Source organism: Venustampulla echinocandica, assembly GCF_003357145.1.
Source record: "Venustampulla echinocandica strain BP 5553 chromosome Unknown scaffold_0, whole genome shotgun sequence".
In the NCBI taxonomy this organism is placed as follows: domain Eukaryota; kingdom Fungi; phylum Ascomycota; class Leotiomycetes; order Helotiales; family Pleuroascaceae; genus Venustampulla; species Venustampulla echinocandica.
The window spans coordinates 4,239,026-4,250,628 of record NW_022474205.1 but is presented as its reverse complement, the minus strand read 5'-3'; the positions used below and the strand labels follow the sequence as shown (position 1 = coordinate 4,250,628).

The window sequence follows — 11,603 nt, the reverse complement described above, 5'->3', positions numbered from 1 at the left end:
GGTACCGAGTACGGTGACGCAGGTTGAGCAACAATTGTATAATGCAACCAACGAGAACGCTGGCCACCCCCCAGCCAGATGCGCACCCTGGTTAGCGAATACATTTCAATATTTATGCCACGAGTACTCCGTGCTAACATTCTACTTCCTGCAGAAGTGGGTAGAGGTAGAGCTTCGCCGCAGCAAGCCCGAGGAATCCTTTCGTTTGTCGGCTTACCGCGCCGCAAGCAAGTCACGGAGGACTAGCGGATAAGTACCCTACCTCCCTAGGTACTTCGCAAAGGATGATCTTTGAAACCGCAGTACTCCTTCATCAACAGCGCATGGCGGAAAGTATCCAATTTCTTAATTGTCGCATCTACTTATAGACTATAGTCGCGTAAGACTTTCTGCAATGTTTTGCCACATTTCGTGGTTAAGTTGTGAGGGATTGTTTGTTTTGGACCATGGCTAGGTCCCTGTCCCAAATACGCAATACTATGCCCAATGCTTATACTTACCCGGTGCACGAGGAACTGTGGACATGTACCTCCCTCCGAATACATCAACATTGGGTTGCTCACACCGCGTGCCCCGGAACTTCCGTATCCCATCCGCCTGTTCTTGGTACCCCTTCCACACGAAGAACTAGTAATTTATTGCTTTGAACAATACAATGTAACGCTGGACTGCATGCAATGCATTTCCCACGCGGCGCGCACGCGCATACCTAGCTTCTTACTTAGTACTTGCCTCTTCCAGAACTATGCTAATTGCTTATTACGCTCGCGGGTTTTATTAAATAGTAGTTGTCACCGCTTCAAGTCTCGACTCATCCTGTTTCCTGTTTCCATTCCGTCTGTTTGGTTTGTCACTTCTATAGGGCTCTTGAAGATGGGACGGTTTCATTCCTTTTCTCTGCTTGCTGTCTTGGCCTGTGTTCGATACGCTTCGTCGACGGGTATCCTCGAGTCAATCACCGGCTTCAACACAATCGGCGATCACTTCGGTTATCCGGCGTTTCAAGATACAACTTACGATTATGTTATCGTCGGAGGTGGGACAGCTGGCCTCGCCATGGCCGCAAGACTGTCCCAAGGGGGAGCCGGGACAGTCGCGGTTATTGAAGCCGGCGGCTTCTACGAGCTTGACAATGGCAATCTCTCCACAGTGCCTGGCACATCAGCGTATTTCATAGGCACGGCGCCTTTGGTGAAAAATCCTCTGATTGACTGGCAATACCAAACGGAGCCAAATCCAGTAAGCATAGCCATACTTGTGTTTTTAAGCACATGGTTTTTTAATTTTGGAGATTGACTAAATATTGTACTTAGGGGCTTGGAGGCCGTAGCATTCTGTATAACTCTGGGAAGACTTTAGGAGGCGGCAGTGCGCGTAACTACATGGTCTATGCTCGGTAATTGTTTCTAATCGTCTCTCGCATGGCCTCTTTTCCTAATGTGATCCACCAACAGAGGATCCAAAGGGTCGTATCAGAAATGGGCCGACGAGGTTGGCGACAAGAGTTATGCGTTTGCTCAGTTCCTGCCTTACTTCCAAAAGAGCGTCCAGCTCGACTTTCCTAATAACGCTGTTCGGGCACGCAATGCATCTATTTATCCTAACCCGAGGGCATATGGGACCTCTGGGCCCCTCAAGGTGTCCTTTTCCAACTGGGCCAACACCATTGGATCATGGGCAAAGCTGGCTTTGAAAGAACTTGGGCTATCGGAGCTGCCAGACTTCGTTAGCGGTGATATCTATGGGTATCAGTACACATCTCAGACAATTGATGGTAAGACGCAAACGAGAAGCTCGTCGGAGGCATCGTACCTGAGGCAGGCCCTGAGCAAAAATTCCCAACTGCAGGTCTACAAGACGTCCTTGGCAAAGCAGATCCTTTTTGACTCGAACAAGCGCGCTACTGGCGTCCTCGTTGACACTGCTGGCGTGAAGTACAACCTATTGGCGAGGAAGGAGGTCATCGTTTCCGCCGGTGTCCATCGCTCGCCGCAGTTGCTTATGGTTTCAGGCATTGGACCTCAGGAGATATTAGAAGACCTTGGAATTCCCATCGTGTCGAATTTGCCTGGCGTTGGCCAGAACATGTGGGTAAGTATTTGGGAGGACCCGCCCTCCTTGTCCTTTAAGTTGTCTCCATGCCCCAAAATGTGCCCTTATTATACCATCCAGCAGACCTTGTCTTTTGCCTCTTCTATTTCGCTGTTTCTTACACAAAATCTAACATTTTAAAACAGGATCAACCATTCTTCGGACCGTCGCACGCAGTAGATATCATTACGCATAGCTCAATGAGTTCGCCAGTGTTCATGGGTAAACAATTCGACGACTATCGCAAGTCACGCACAGGCTTCCTCACCAACCCGGGCTCTGACTTCCTGGCATGGGAGAACCTGCCAAAGGACCTGTTCCAGACACTTAGCAACGCAACACAGAATGATCTGACGACACAGTTTCCAGCAGACTGGCCGACTCTCCAGCATACCTTCGCCGACGCCTTCTACGGCGACGGCCACGACATGCTGCTCGGTGCACCGCCCGATAATCGCCAGTACGTCGGTATCCTGCCAACACTTGTTGCGACCTTTAGTCGCGGCAACGTGACCATAAAGAGCACCGATACCAGTGTCAATCCGATCATCAACTCAAACCTCCTGTCCGACCCGCGCGATCAGGAGATTGCCATCGCGGCCTTTAAACGCGCCCGCCAGATGTTCGCAACCAAGGCCCTTAGCAAAATCACTGTAGGAACAGAGGACTACCCGGGCTCGAGCGTCTCTACCGATGCCGAGATTCTTGCCCACATTATGAAAACTACAGCACCTATCTGGCACGCTAGCAGCACCTGCAAGATGGGCAAGGCCAGCGACAAAATGGCCGTTGTCGATTCCAAGGCTAAAGTGATGGGCGTTAGCGGCTTAAGAGTCGTCGACGCCTCGGCCTTCCCGTTCTTGATCCCTGTCCATCCACAAGGCACAGTTTGTGAGTTCTTCCCTCCTTCCCCCGCCGTTGTACCAACGAGAGAACCGAGGGGCTTCCTGCTAACTTACGTCTCTCACTTCAAAGATGCCCTCGCTGAGAAAATTGCCTGTGACATTCTATCGTGATAATAGAGACGAACGGCTTTACAGCTGGTTTTCATCACTGTCCGGTTCCGTTGCGCTGGTATTAGACATATGAAAAAGGTGTTGGATTGGTTAATGGGCTAGCCATGTGCATAGAGTAAACATTTAGTAGTAGAGATACTTTATAATGCATATAATTAATTTTTCTTCAGAAGTAGCATAGAGTACTTGTTAAACACGAATTCGACCGTAGAAGGGATGTTTATTCAAAATGACTAACGACTACATATCTAGTGACCAAAAGTCTAGCTATCGATCTTCTATGTGGCAGCCCCAAGCTGGTGCTCTAGTGCATTCAAAGACCCTTGATAACATCTGCAGCCTTCTCTGCCACGGCATAAACTGTAGACAAGATGTTGCCACGAGGAATGAGGGGGAAAATACTCGCGTCAACAATGCGCAAGTTGTTCGTACCATATACGACTAGCTTCTCATCCACGACACCTCCCTTCTGCTTTGGTAGCATTGCAGCAGTGCCACAGGTGTGATATGTTGTAAGTGCGGTGTCGAGGACGTATTTCTTGGCGCCCTCTAGATCTTTGATGTGGAACGAATCTGGATGGTTACGTTTCCCGTCGGGCTTAAAGAAAGGCGCAAGCTCCTTGGTTTGGCGCAGCGTCTCGAGCGACTGAACGTGGCGCGCCATAATTTCGAGATCGGCTGGGTGCGAGAAATAGCGTGGGTCGATATCGGGAATGGCATCAATATCTGCCGAGGATATATGAGTAGCTCCGCGAGAGAAAGGATGGGATTGAGAACACCCGAGACTAGCAAAGTTCTCCGCCTGGAGCTCTGAGCCCACAAAGCTCTTGCCCGCCTCGTGCAGGTTTGCTTGGGCAAGGAACATCAACCAAGCCGCTGAGCACTCGTCCGGAGTTTCGATAATAGAGCGCACAATATTGTAGTATTCTTCATCCTCTGGTTTGGGAGGATACTTTTCGAGTAATTCCGCCTGGTGTTTTCGACCCTCTGCGTCGGCAAAATCTAAAACGGGCATAAAAGCGTGGGATTGCATGCCGCCGATGGTAAAAGGGCCGGCTTTATGCTCAACGTACAAACTCTGGGCCATTTGCAGAGCCTCGGGCTCCTGGCGCATCAAAGGGTCGCCAGTCATAACTCCGTCGACAACCTCGAAGCTGACACCGGTCATCAAGTGATCCTGCAAATTCTCTCCGACGCCAGGACTGTTGATAACAATCGGTATCCCATGTTTCTTGAGTAGCTCCTCATTGCCGACGCCGGATAACTCGAGCAGCTTAGGGGTGTTAAAGACGCCAGCTGCGAGAATAACCTCCTTTTGAGCATTAAACGTCTTCAACTGGCCTTGGACAGAAACCTGCACGCCGGTTGCGGTAACACCACTACCCGTCGTCTCAAACAAGATCTTATGAGCGGTCGCTGAGGTGACGAGGTGGAAGTTGGGTCGCTGAAGAGCTGGGATACCGTACGCAGACCCGGCGTAACTCCGAACTTTGTTGACAGGGTCGACGGTCGCAGCATTGCTATATCCACCGACGGAGTTACCGGAGAAAGGATCTAGATAGACATATAAGGATAAGGCATTTTTAAACGAGGGGAACACCGCCGTGCTAAGAATAGAGTCACATACCGCCCGTAGTTACTTTGTTCAACCCATCGAAGGCATCGATCCAAGCCTTACATAGTGGGTTTTGAATGACTCCGGGAAAAGAGACCTGGATAGGCCCCGAGGTTCCGCGGTAATCTTCGTTGATCCAGTTGATACCGAGGTGGTCGAGAGTTGCCTGATCGGCAGGCGGGGTGAGCGTATAGGACTTCTTGTAGTACGGGGCGAGGCCAGCCCAATCCCAGCCGACGGTTCCAAACTTAGCCCACGCATCGATATCGCGTTGGGAGGGCGCGATGAATGCTTGGCCGTTGATAGCAGACGATCCACCGAAGATCTTGCCTTGTGGCTCTTTGACTGATCGACCGCCCAAACCTGGCTATATCAAGTGAAGCAAAATGGATTAGTCCTGTGGGTCGCATGCCGATGGGAGAAAGGGAGTGTTTCCTGCTTACCTGGTCAACCGACTTGTACTGCCAATCGGCCTCGGAGCCCATGAGGGTCGTCCACAGGGCGGGGATATTGACTCGAGGGTCCTCGGCGTTGTTCAGGCCGGCCTCGAGAACGATAACATGGACGTTGGGGTCCTCTGTCAAGCGGTTCGCGACAACCAGACCTGACGTCCCGCCGCCGACGATAATATAGTCGGCCGTGGCGGGGGCATCTTGGGGGGAAGCCATGATGCAGATGGACGGGGCAAGGTGAGGATAAGTTGACTGATCGGGAACGGGAGTGTTAAGGAAGGATAGATTGGGCGAGATATGGTAGCGTAGAGTAGAGTAGGAGAGAGACGGGTTCAGAGAGTGAGAGCGCAAGAAACCAAGATATTGAAAGAGAGAAAGTGAGCGAGTAAGAGAGAGAGCCTATGTGTAAGAAGGAGAGAGAGCTTGGAGACCCCTTGTTCCCATGATGCAGCTATCAGCGCATGAACGAAGGTTGGTTGTTGGTTGTTGGTGACGCGACCAGTGGTACGAGTAGTGTCGTTGCAAAGGGTGGACGACGCGCTCCTGTCACAATTTCATAAATGCCTAAAAGCCATATGAATTATCCCAATCTAATTCGACTTCGTCCCTGACGTATGGGTGGGAGGGTAGGGAAGGTACTCCGAAAGGAACGAAACCGATCTAGGCAAGGTCGGTGGTCGGCGGCAGTGCGCGTATGCAAGATGCACGATGCAAGATGCAAGATGCAAGATCCAGGTAGTAAACATTCAGGGTGTGCTCAGGGCGCCCTCCTTACCTTACGCCATATGGCTTAGAGAGCTTACGGAGGACAAGCAGCGGTTAATACGGAGTGTACACCCCGAGTATCTTAGGTGGTACGTGCCACCCTAGCTAGCGTACTTACCACCTAGGTCCGCTCGGTAAGTAAAGTTCAACCGCTTAATTAATACAATTTCCCTACTGTACTAAAATATTACGTTTCGACTAATGTACATTGTTCACATGTGATGGAGTCTTTAGGATTAAGTTCTATAATTGCCCAAGTATTATTATAGCTAATTTATAATATGCCTACCGACCTACCTAGGTAGGTATATATTCTCATCGTCACATGAGACATATTAGCGTAGCAACCTAGAAGGCCAGTATCGACTCTCGCCGTTAGGAAGTATCTTATCTTAAATCGCCGCGTCGCCGCATCGGATAATTACCCCATCGAGTCGGCTTAGCCTAGATCGTCGCCGCCGCATCGGCGCCTCCGACGCTTAGCGCCTCCGATCAGACCTAAGCATTGTGATATCGATTCGCACTTCCCTACCGAAGGCACCTGCTCCGTAGGTAGGAACATAGTACAGTATATCATCATATCATCGTATCGTCGCCGCCGCCGCACAGCTGCGTCTGCACCTCACGGTGTATCGGCACATGTATGAGGTAGGTAGGTAAAGTAGGTGCCTACCTAGGTATAGTACTGTAAGTAGGTCAAGGTAGGCACAGTATTGGTGCATTGCAGCAACGCCGCATTAGTGCATTAGCGCATCCTACACTGTCGACGTGCGATACTAGTATGGAGTGCCGAGGTATTATATTAAACCGTTTATAAATCGCTAAATAAGGTAGATAAAGGTTAATGGGAGTATATCCTAGGTTTTGCTATTATTTATATAGTAAGCAATAAAATGTGTACTTAAAGTATAGGCATAGATAGGAAGCCAGTCTACTTCGTGCCTAAGGTACCTTTAGGGGGGTATATGGTCGCTAGCGTTAGGCGTTCAGCGGGAAATTGTAAGTTAATAAGCTGCTACACAAAGTACGCAAGCTAGGCTATACGTGGTTCGCTTCCGCCCACTGCGACAACGGGTAATCTAAACTCTAATTTTACCTCTGCTCACTTTTGCGCCTCCCGAGTGAGGAACTGGAGGACACATGCGCCGCGCCGCGCGCACTCATATGGTAAGTACGGAGATGCAGTACGTACAGAGCGGTCTTCGTCCGGCACTGCTTTGTATAAAGTATAGACAAGTACAAAGGGCCGGAGGCAAGGCCTCTGGCCCAAGAAGAGAAGCACAAAGCAAGCAAACCTTCAGTCCATGCACATCATGCCTCCCCTGGCCCACTGTCTCGGTTTCTTCCTCTTCCTCTCTATCTCCCTCTTCTCCTCCGTCTCCTTCTCCCTCTCCCTCCCCCACGGCTCCCCCGCTGCCCACGCCTTGGCTGCCGGCCCGGCTCTCGAGGCTCGCGATGTGAACTATCAGCATACCTATCCGTGGTCGCTGCCAGCTCAAAGCCAGCCCGCCGGGCGTTGTCGCTGCTTCCCCGGCGACGCATGTTGGCCAACCCCCGAGACGTGGTCGGCCTTCAACGCTACTATCAATGGGAAGCTGATTGCAACCACGCCCATTGCGGCCCCGTGTCACGATACATCGTTTGGGCCGTATGATCCCACGGTTTGTGCATCTCTCCAAGCAGCATGGTTCGGGCCCGAGCTTCACTATGAATCGCCGTCGTCGATCATGGCGCCGTACTTCACCAACAATAGCTGCAATCCCTTCCTTCCGAAGTCGGCGTCGTGCATCGTCGGCTCATATGTGAGCTACTCGGTCAATGTTAGTGAGCCGATGGATATTGCCCGGACGATACGGTTCGCAACGTACTTCAACATCCGCATCGTCATTAAGAACACAGGCCATGATTATAGCGGCAAGTCTTCGGGTGCCGGGGCCATTGCCATCTGGACCCACAACATGAAGGACATCAGCTTCGTTGACTACAAGTCATCAAACTACACAGGCAAAGCCATCAAAGCCGCCGCTGGCGTTTTAGTCATTGATGCCTTTAAAGCCGCGAGCGCTAAGGGCCTGGCTGTCGTGGGCGGCGAGTGCCCTACCGTCGGGTACTCGGGCGGCTATACCCAGGGCGGCGGTCACTCGGCGTTGGCATCCAAGTACGGTCTTGCCGCTGATCAAGTTTTGGAATGGGAGGTTGTCGACGGGCGCGGTCAACTGCTTTGTGCGAGCCCAACCGAGAATGCAGACCTCTACTGGGCTCTTGCCGGCGGTGGCGGGGGCACGTTCGGGGTCGTCACCTCAATGACCAGCAAAGCGCATCCTGACATTCCCGTCACGGGAGCCAGCCTCTCATTTACTAACGACGGCGTCACTCAGGACCAGTATTATGATGTGCTCTCGACCTTTCAGGCATCGCTGCCTAAGATCGTGGACGCTGGCGCAATGGTCGTGTGGTTCTTTACTAATACCTCTTTCTTCATTGCTCCTCTGACGGCGCCAGGTCTGTCCACGGAGCAAGTCGCTCAACTTCTCTTACCTATTACCAACAAACTTAGCGAACTTGGTATCAACTATCGTAAGTCAACATACCGCTTGACCATACGCAACTGTTATTCAGCATCGTCCGCTTACAGGTAGACAGTTCATAATATTCAGCAGTTCCCCGGTTACCTCCAACAGTTCAACGCTATGTCGCAACCTTCACCCGTCGGAGTTGGCCAGTATGGTGGTCGTTTCATCCCACGCTCTGTAGTTGAAAAAAACAACGCCGGCCTGACGGCAGCGTACCGCTACATTAACGAGCACGGCGGCCAAATCGCAGGCATTGGCCTGAGTGTGTCGAAGGCCGTTGCGGGCAATGTCTGGAACTCGGTCCACCCGGGATGGCGCGACGCGCTCATTGAAACTGTGATCCAAACGTATGTCCTTCCCCCCCCCCCCTGCCCCCAACTCTTTTCTTTAGTCATAAGCCCAAGAGCACAGCAAGCAGATGCCGATGAAATGGAAAATTAAATTGAATATCCAGGCCGTACGACTATACCGTTCCACTTGCAGACATGGTCGCCAGCCAGAGCGAGATGACAAACGACCTCATGCCTCAGCTGGCCCGGCTGACGCCAAACGGCGGAGCATACCTCAGCGAATCCGATTTTCGGCAGCCAGATTTCCAATCGGTGTTTTACGGCACCAACTACGACCGACTGAATGCGATCAAGAACCGCTATGACCCCTTCCACATGTTCTACGCCGTAACCGCTGTCGGTAGCGAGTACTGGGTTCCCCAGCAAGACGGAAGGCTCTGTAAAGCTTGATGACAACTCTGTTTACTTGCCAGATTTTGGTTTGCGGGTTGTGTGGGTGGGTGCTAGTGAAGCCAAAGGAAAAGCGAGTCCAAGTGTGCTACTTAAAGGCGTTAGGGTGCGCTAAAACGATAAAGACTTGCCATGGAGTAGGCAGCTTTCTTTGTCTTCGGGACATACTAATAAGCGTCATAAAAATCTATTTACATATATATCATATTCTTCATAATCCCAAACACTCTCTCTATTATCCCTCCGTATCGGTCCGGATCGTTCAATATATAAACCAACTTCTTCCAGTTCTGGCTACTCAGAGAGTTCCTTGAAAACTACGTCTCAAACGCATTCTCCGTGTACACGGCTTTCAGCAAGGGCAAGCCGTAGAGCGTGACCAACCACAGATTCCACCACCTGAACGTCGTTTTGTCCGCTGGCACGCTCCTAAACATCAGAGTCCTGGCGGCCACTAGTCCACCCAGCCCGACAGAGATGGCAAAGCCGGCAGGCGGACTGCCCAAGTACCATGGGCAGAAGAAGCACCAGAAGGCCATGGGCACAGCGATGGACCAGCGTCCCTGTGAATCGCCAAATACGAGGGGAATAGTGCGGCGGCCGCGCAGGCCGTCACCCAATTGGTCGTACATATCCTGCGTCTGGACGGTAGTGAAAACGATTGCGGCAATGGAGAGCTGCCAGAGCATGAGCGTGCTAGTTGCCGTGTGCCGCTTCCCACCGAGCATGACCTCGAGTGCCCCAGATGCGAATCTATTAAAGCCACAGGCGTTGATCAGGTTCCGAATCACCCAGCTATCATCGCCACCACGCAAATCATTATACCAGAATCCCAGCGCCATCAGCGACATGCACTGCTTCGTGCCGCCGATGCATAGGCTAGTCGCTAGCGCTAGGGGGTACAAGCAGAGCATAAGAGTCCGCGCCTGGGAAGGGGTCATACGTTTCGAGGGCATCGTACGCCATGGCTTGTTCAGCGCATCCTCGGCGATGGAGTCCGGCTGGCGTTGATTATCTATGGCGAACGGGAGAAGATTGATCCAAAGCCAGAAGACCGCGAGAGGGGCTCTGCGTAGGATATCGGCGGCCTGGGGAACCGGCGAGATGCCGAAAACCGACGCGGCCGGTGCCGTGAAAATAGCAAATGCAAAACTGGGCGCGATGATGGTTTTGATGTCGCTGAAAGTAAAGAGCCAGACGGAATAGATGCAATACGCAGCTCTGCGTTGAAAATGTTGGAGGCTGAACCTTGTCTGCTGCTGGCGCTGCTGGTGCTGCTGCCCCTTCGAGCACGCTAAATCAAGACTCAAGGTCGAGGCGAGCACGTCCTTGCGTGGAACTAGAGCAAGTGCTCCTAATTTCACAGACGTTATGGACATGACTTTAGGCTGCCTTGAAAAAGAAGAAAGCTCGCAAAGCAGTAGGGCATACTTTGCAATAGGCAGGATTTGCTTTATTGTAAGATTTGAATTTGAAGAAAGGGTGAGAGATACCAAGTTACCAACCATCGGTGCAATCCTTGAATCCTTCCAACAAATGTACTAGTGCAAGTGCAAGTGCAGGTGGGCAGTGATACTGGATACTGTACCCTGTCTCCACGCTTGGCAGGTTCGGTACTTCCTGCGAGATTGGATAGGTACGATAGGCAGGATATGATTTGGGGTTCAAGTTGACTCCCGTTTTGTCCCTAAACTTTGAACGGAACCGGCGGCCGGTACTCACAAGAGTCAGAACTTCACGTAATCTTAGCTTAGGTGCCTTACTACGAAGTTCTAACGTGCAGGTACATGCACGTCTGTGGCGTCACTAGATACGGTAGGTAGTATAGGTACGTACGTCGTGTATATGTTTATATATGGGACTGTACATCATCACATGTACATAGCCGGAGGCGTATACTAGTAATAGTTTTACGCCGTGACTTTACTCGTATCAGCCTAATTGTAAAAAATGGCCCTAAATACTCAAGCCATACTATCACCTCGGTTGTATATTGTATATTGGTTTATCTAGTGGGTCCGAAGGTGCACATGTACAGAGTATAGCGCGGCGCAGAGCTAATCCTTCGGAAGTTCTGGATCGCGAAGGATCTAACGCTCGCTAGTCGGTAGTCAGGGGTCAGTGTCGTACCAGATCAACACGATCCGTTTTCAGATAAACTTTGTGGGGCCAAGAGGCCGGTAGCCAACCGGAGCCCTTGTCACTGCGCCGTCAGATCGGAAGCCACATGCCCGTCCTGGCTAAGCGCACGTTGGGCGCGACCAGGTCCAGGATTCCTCTGCAATCTCTATAAACACGTCGTGTTGAACCCCTGGTATACGGATGGCATCACTTAATCACAGGACATACTC

General features: G+C 51.4%; 4 protein-coding genes across 4 annotated transcripts; 2 read left to right on the top strand and 2 right to left on the bottom strand.

Annotated features, from left to right (window-relative positions):
* Window positions 1-873: 873 nt before the first annotated feature.
* On the top strand, window positions 874-3,107 carry BP5553_01324 (uncharacterized protein; the record flags this gene model as incomplete). Its single annotated transcript, XM_032009947.1, has 4 exons — window positions 874-1,239; window positions 1,314-1,396; window positions 1,455-2,091; window positions 2,238-3,107. The coding sequence occupies 4 exons, from the start codon at window positions 874-876 to the stop codon at window positions 3,105-3,107; spliced, it is 1,956 nt and encodes a 651-aa protein (XP_031874001.1).
* A 313-nt stretch (window positions 3,108-3,420) lies between these two features.
* Window positions 3,421-5,390, bottom strand: BP5553_01323 (putative glucose-methanol-choline oxidoreductase protein; the record flags this gene model as incomplete). Its single annotated transcript, XM_032009946.1, has 3 exons — window positions 3,421-4,661; window positions 4,735-5,089; window positions 5,166-5,390. 3 exons carry the CDS (start codon window positions 5,388-5,390, stop codon window positions 3,421-3,423), a joined length of 1,821 nt encoding a protein of 606 aa, XP_031874000.1.
* Window positions 5,391-7,252: 1,862 nt separating this feature from the next.
* On the top strand, window positions 7,253-9,252 carry BP5553_01322 (Uncharacterized protein; the record flags this gene model as incomplete). Its single annotated transcript, XM_032009945.1, has 3 exons — window positions 7,253-8,516; window positions 8,583-8,859; window positions 8,967-9,252. 3 exons carry the CDS (start codon window positions 7,253-7,255, stop codon window positions 9,250-9,252), a joined length of 1,827 nt encoding a protein of 608 aa, XP_031873999.1.
* Window positions 9,253-9,569: 317 nt separating this feature from the next.
* On the bottom strand, window positions 9,570-10,631 carry BP5553_01321 (Uncharacterized protein; the record flags this gene model as incomplete). Its single annotated transcript, XM_032009944.1, has 1 exon — window positions 9,570-10,631. The coding sequence occupies one exon, from the start codon at window positions 10,629-10,631 to the stop codon at window positions 9,570-9,572; it is 1,062 nt and encodes a 353-aa protein (XP_031873998.1).
* Between the last annotated feature and the right edge of the window lie 972 nt (window positions 10,632-11,603).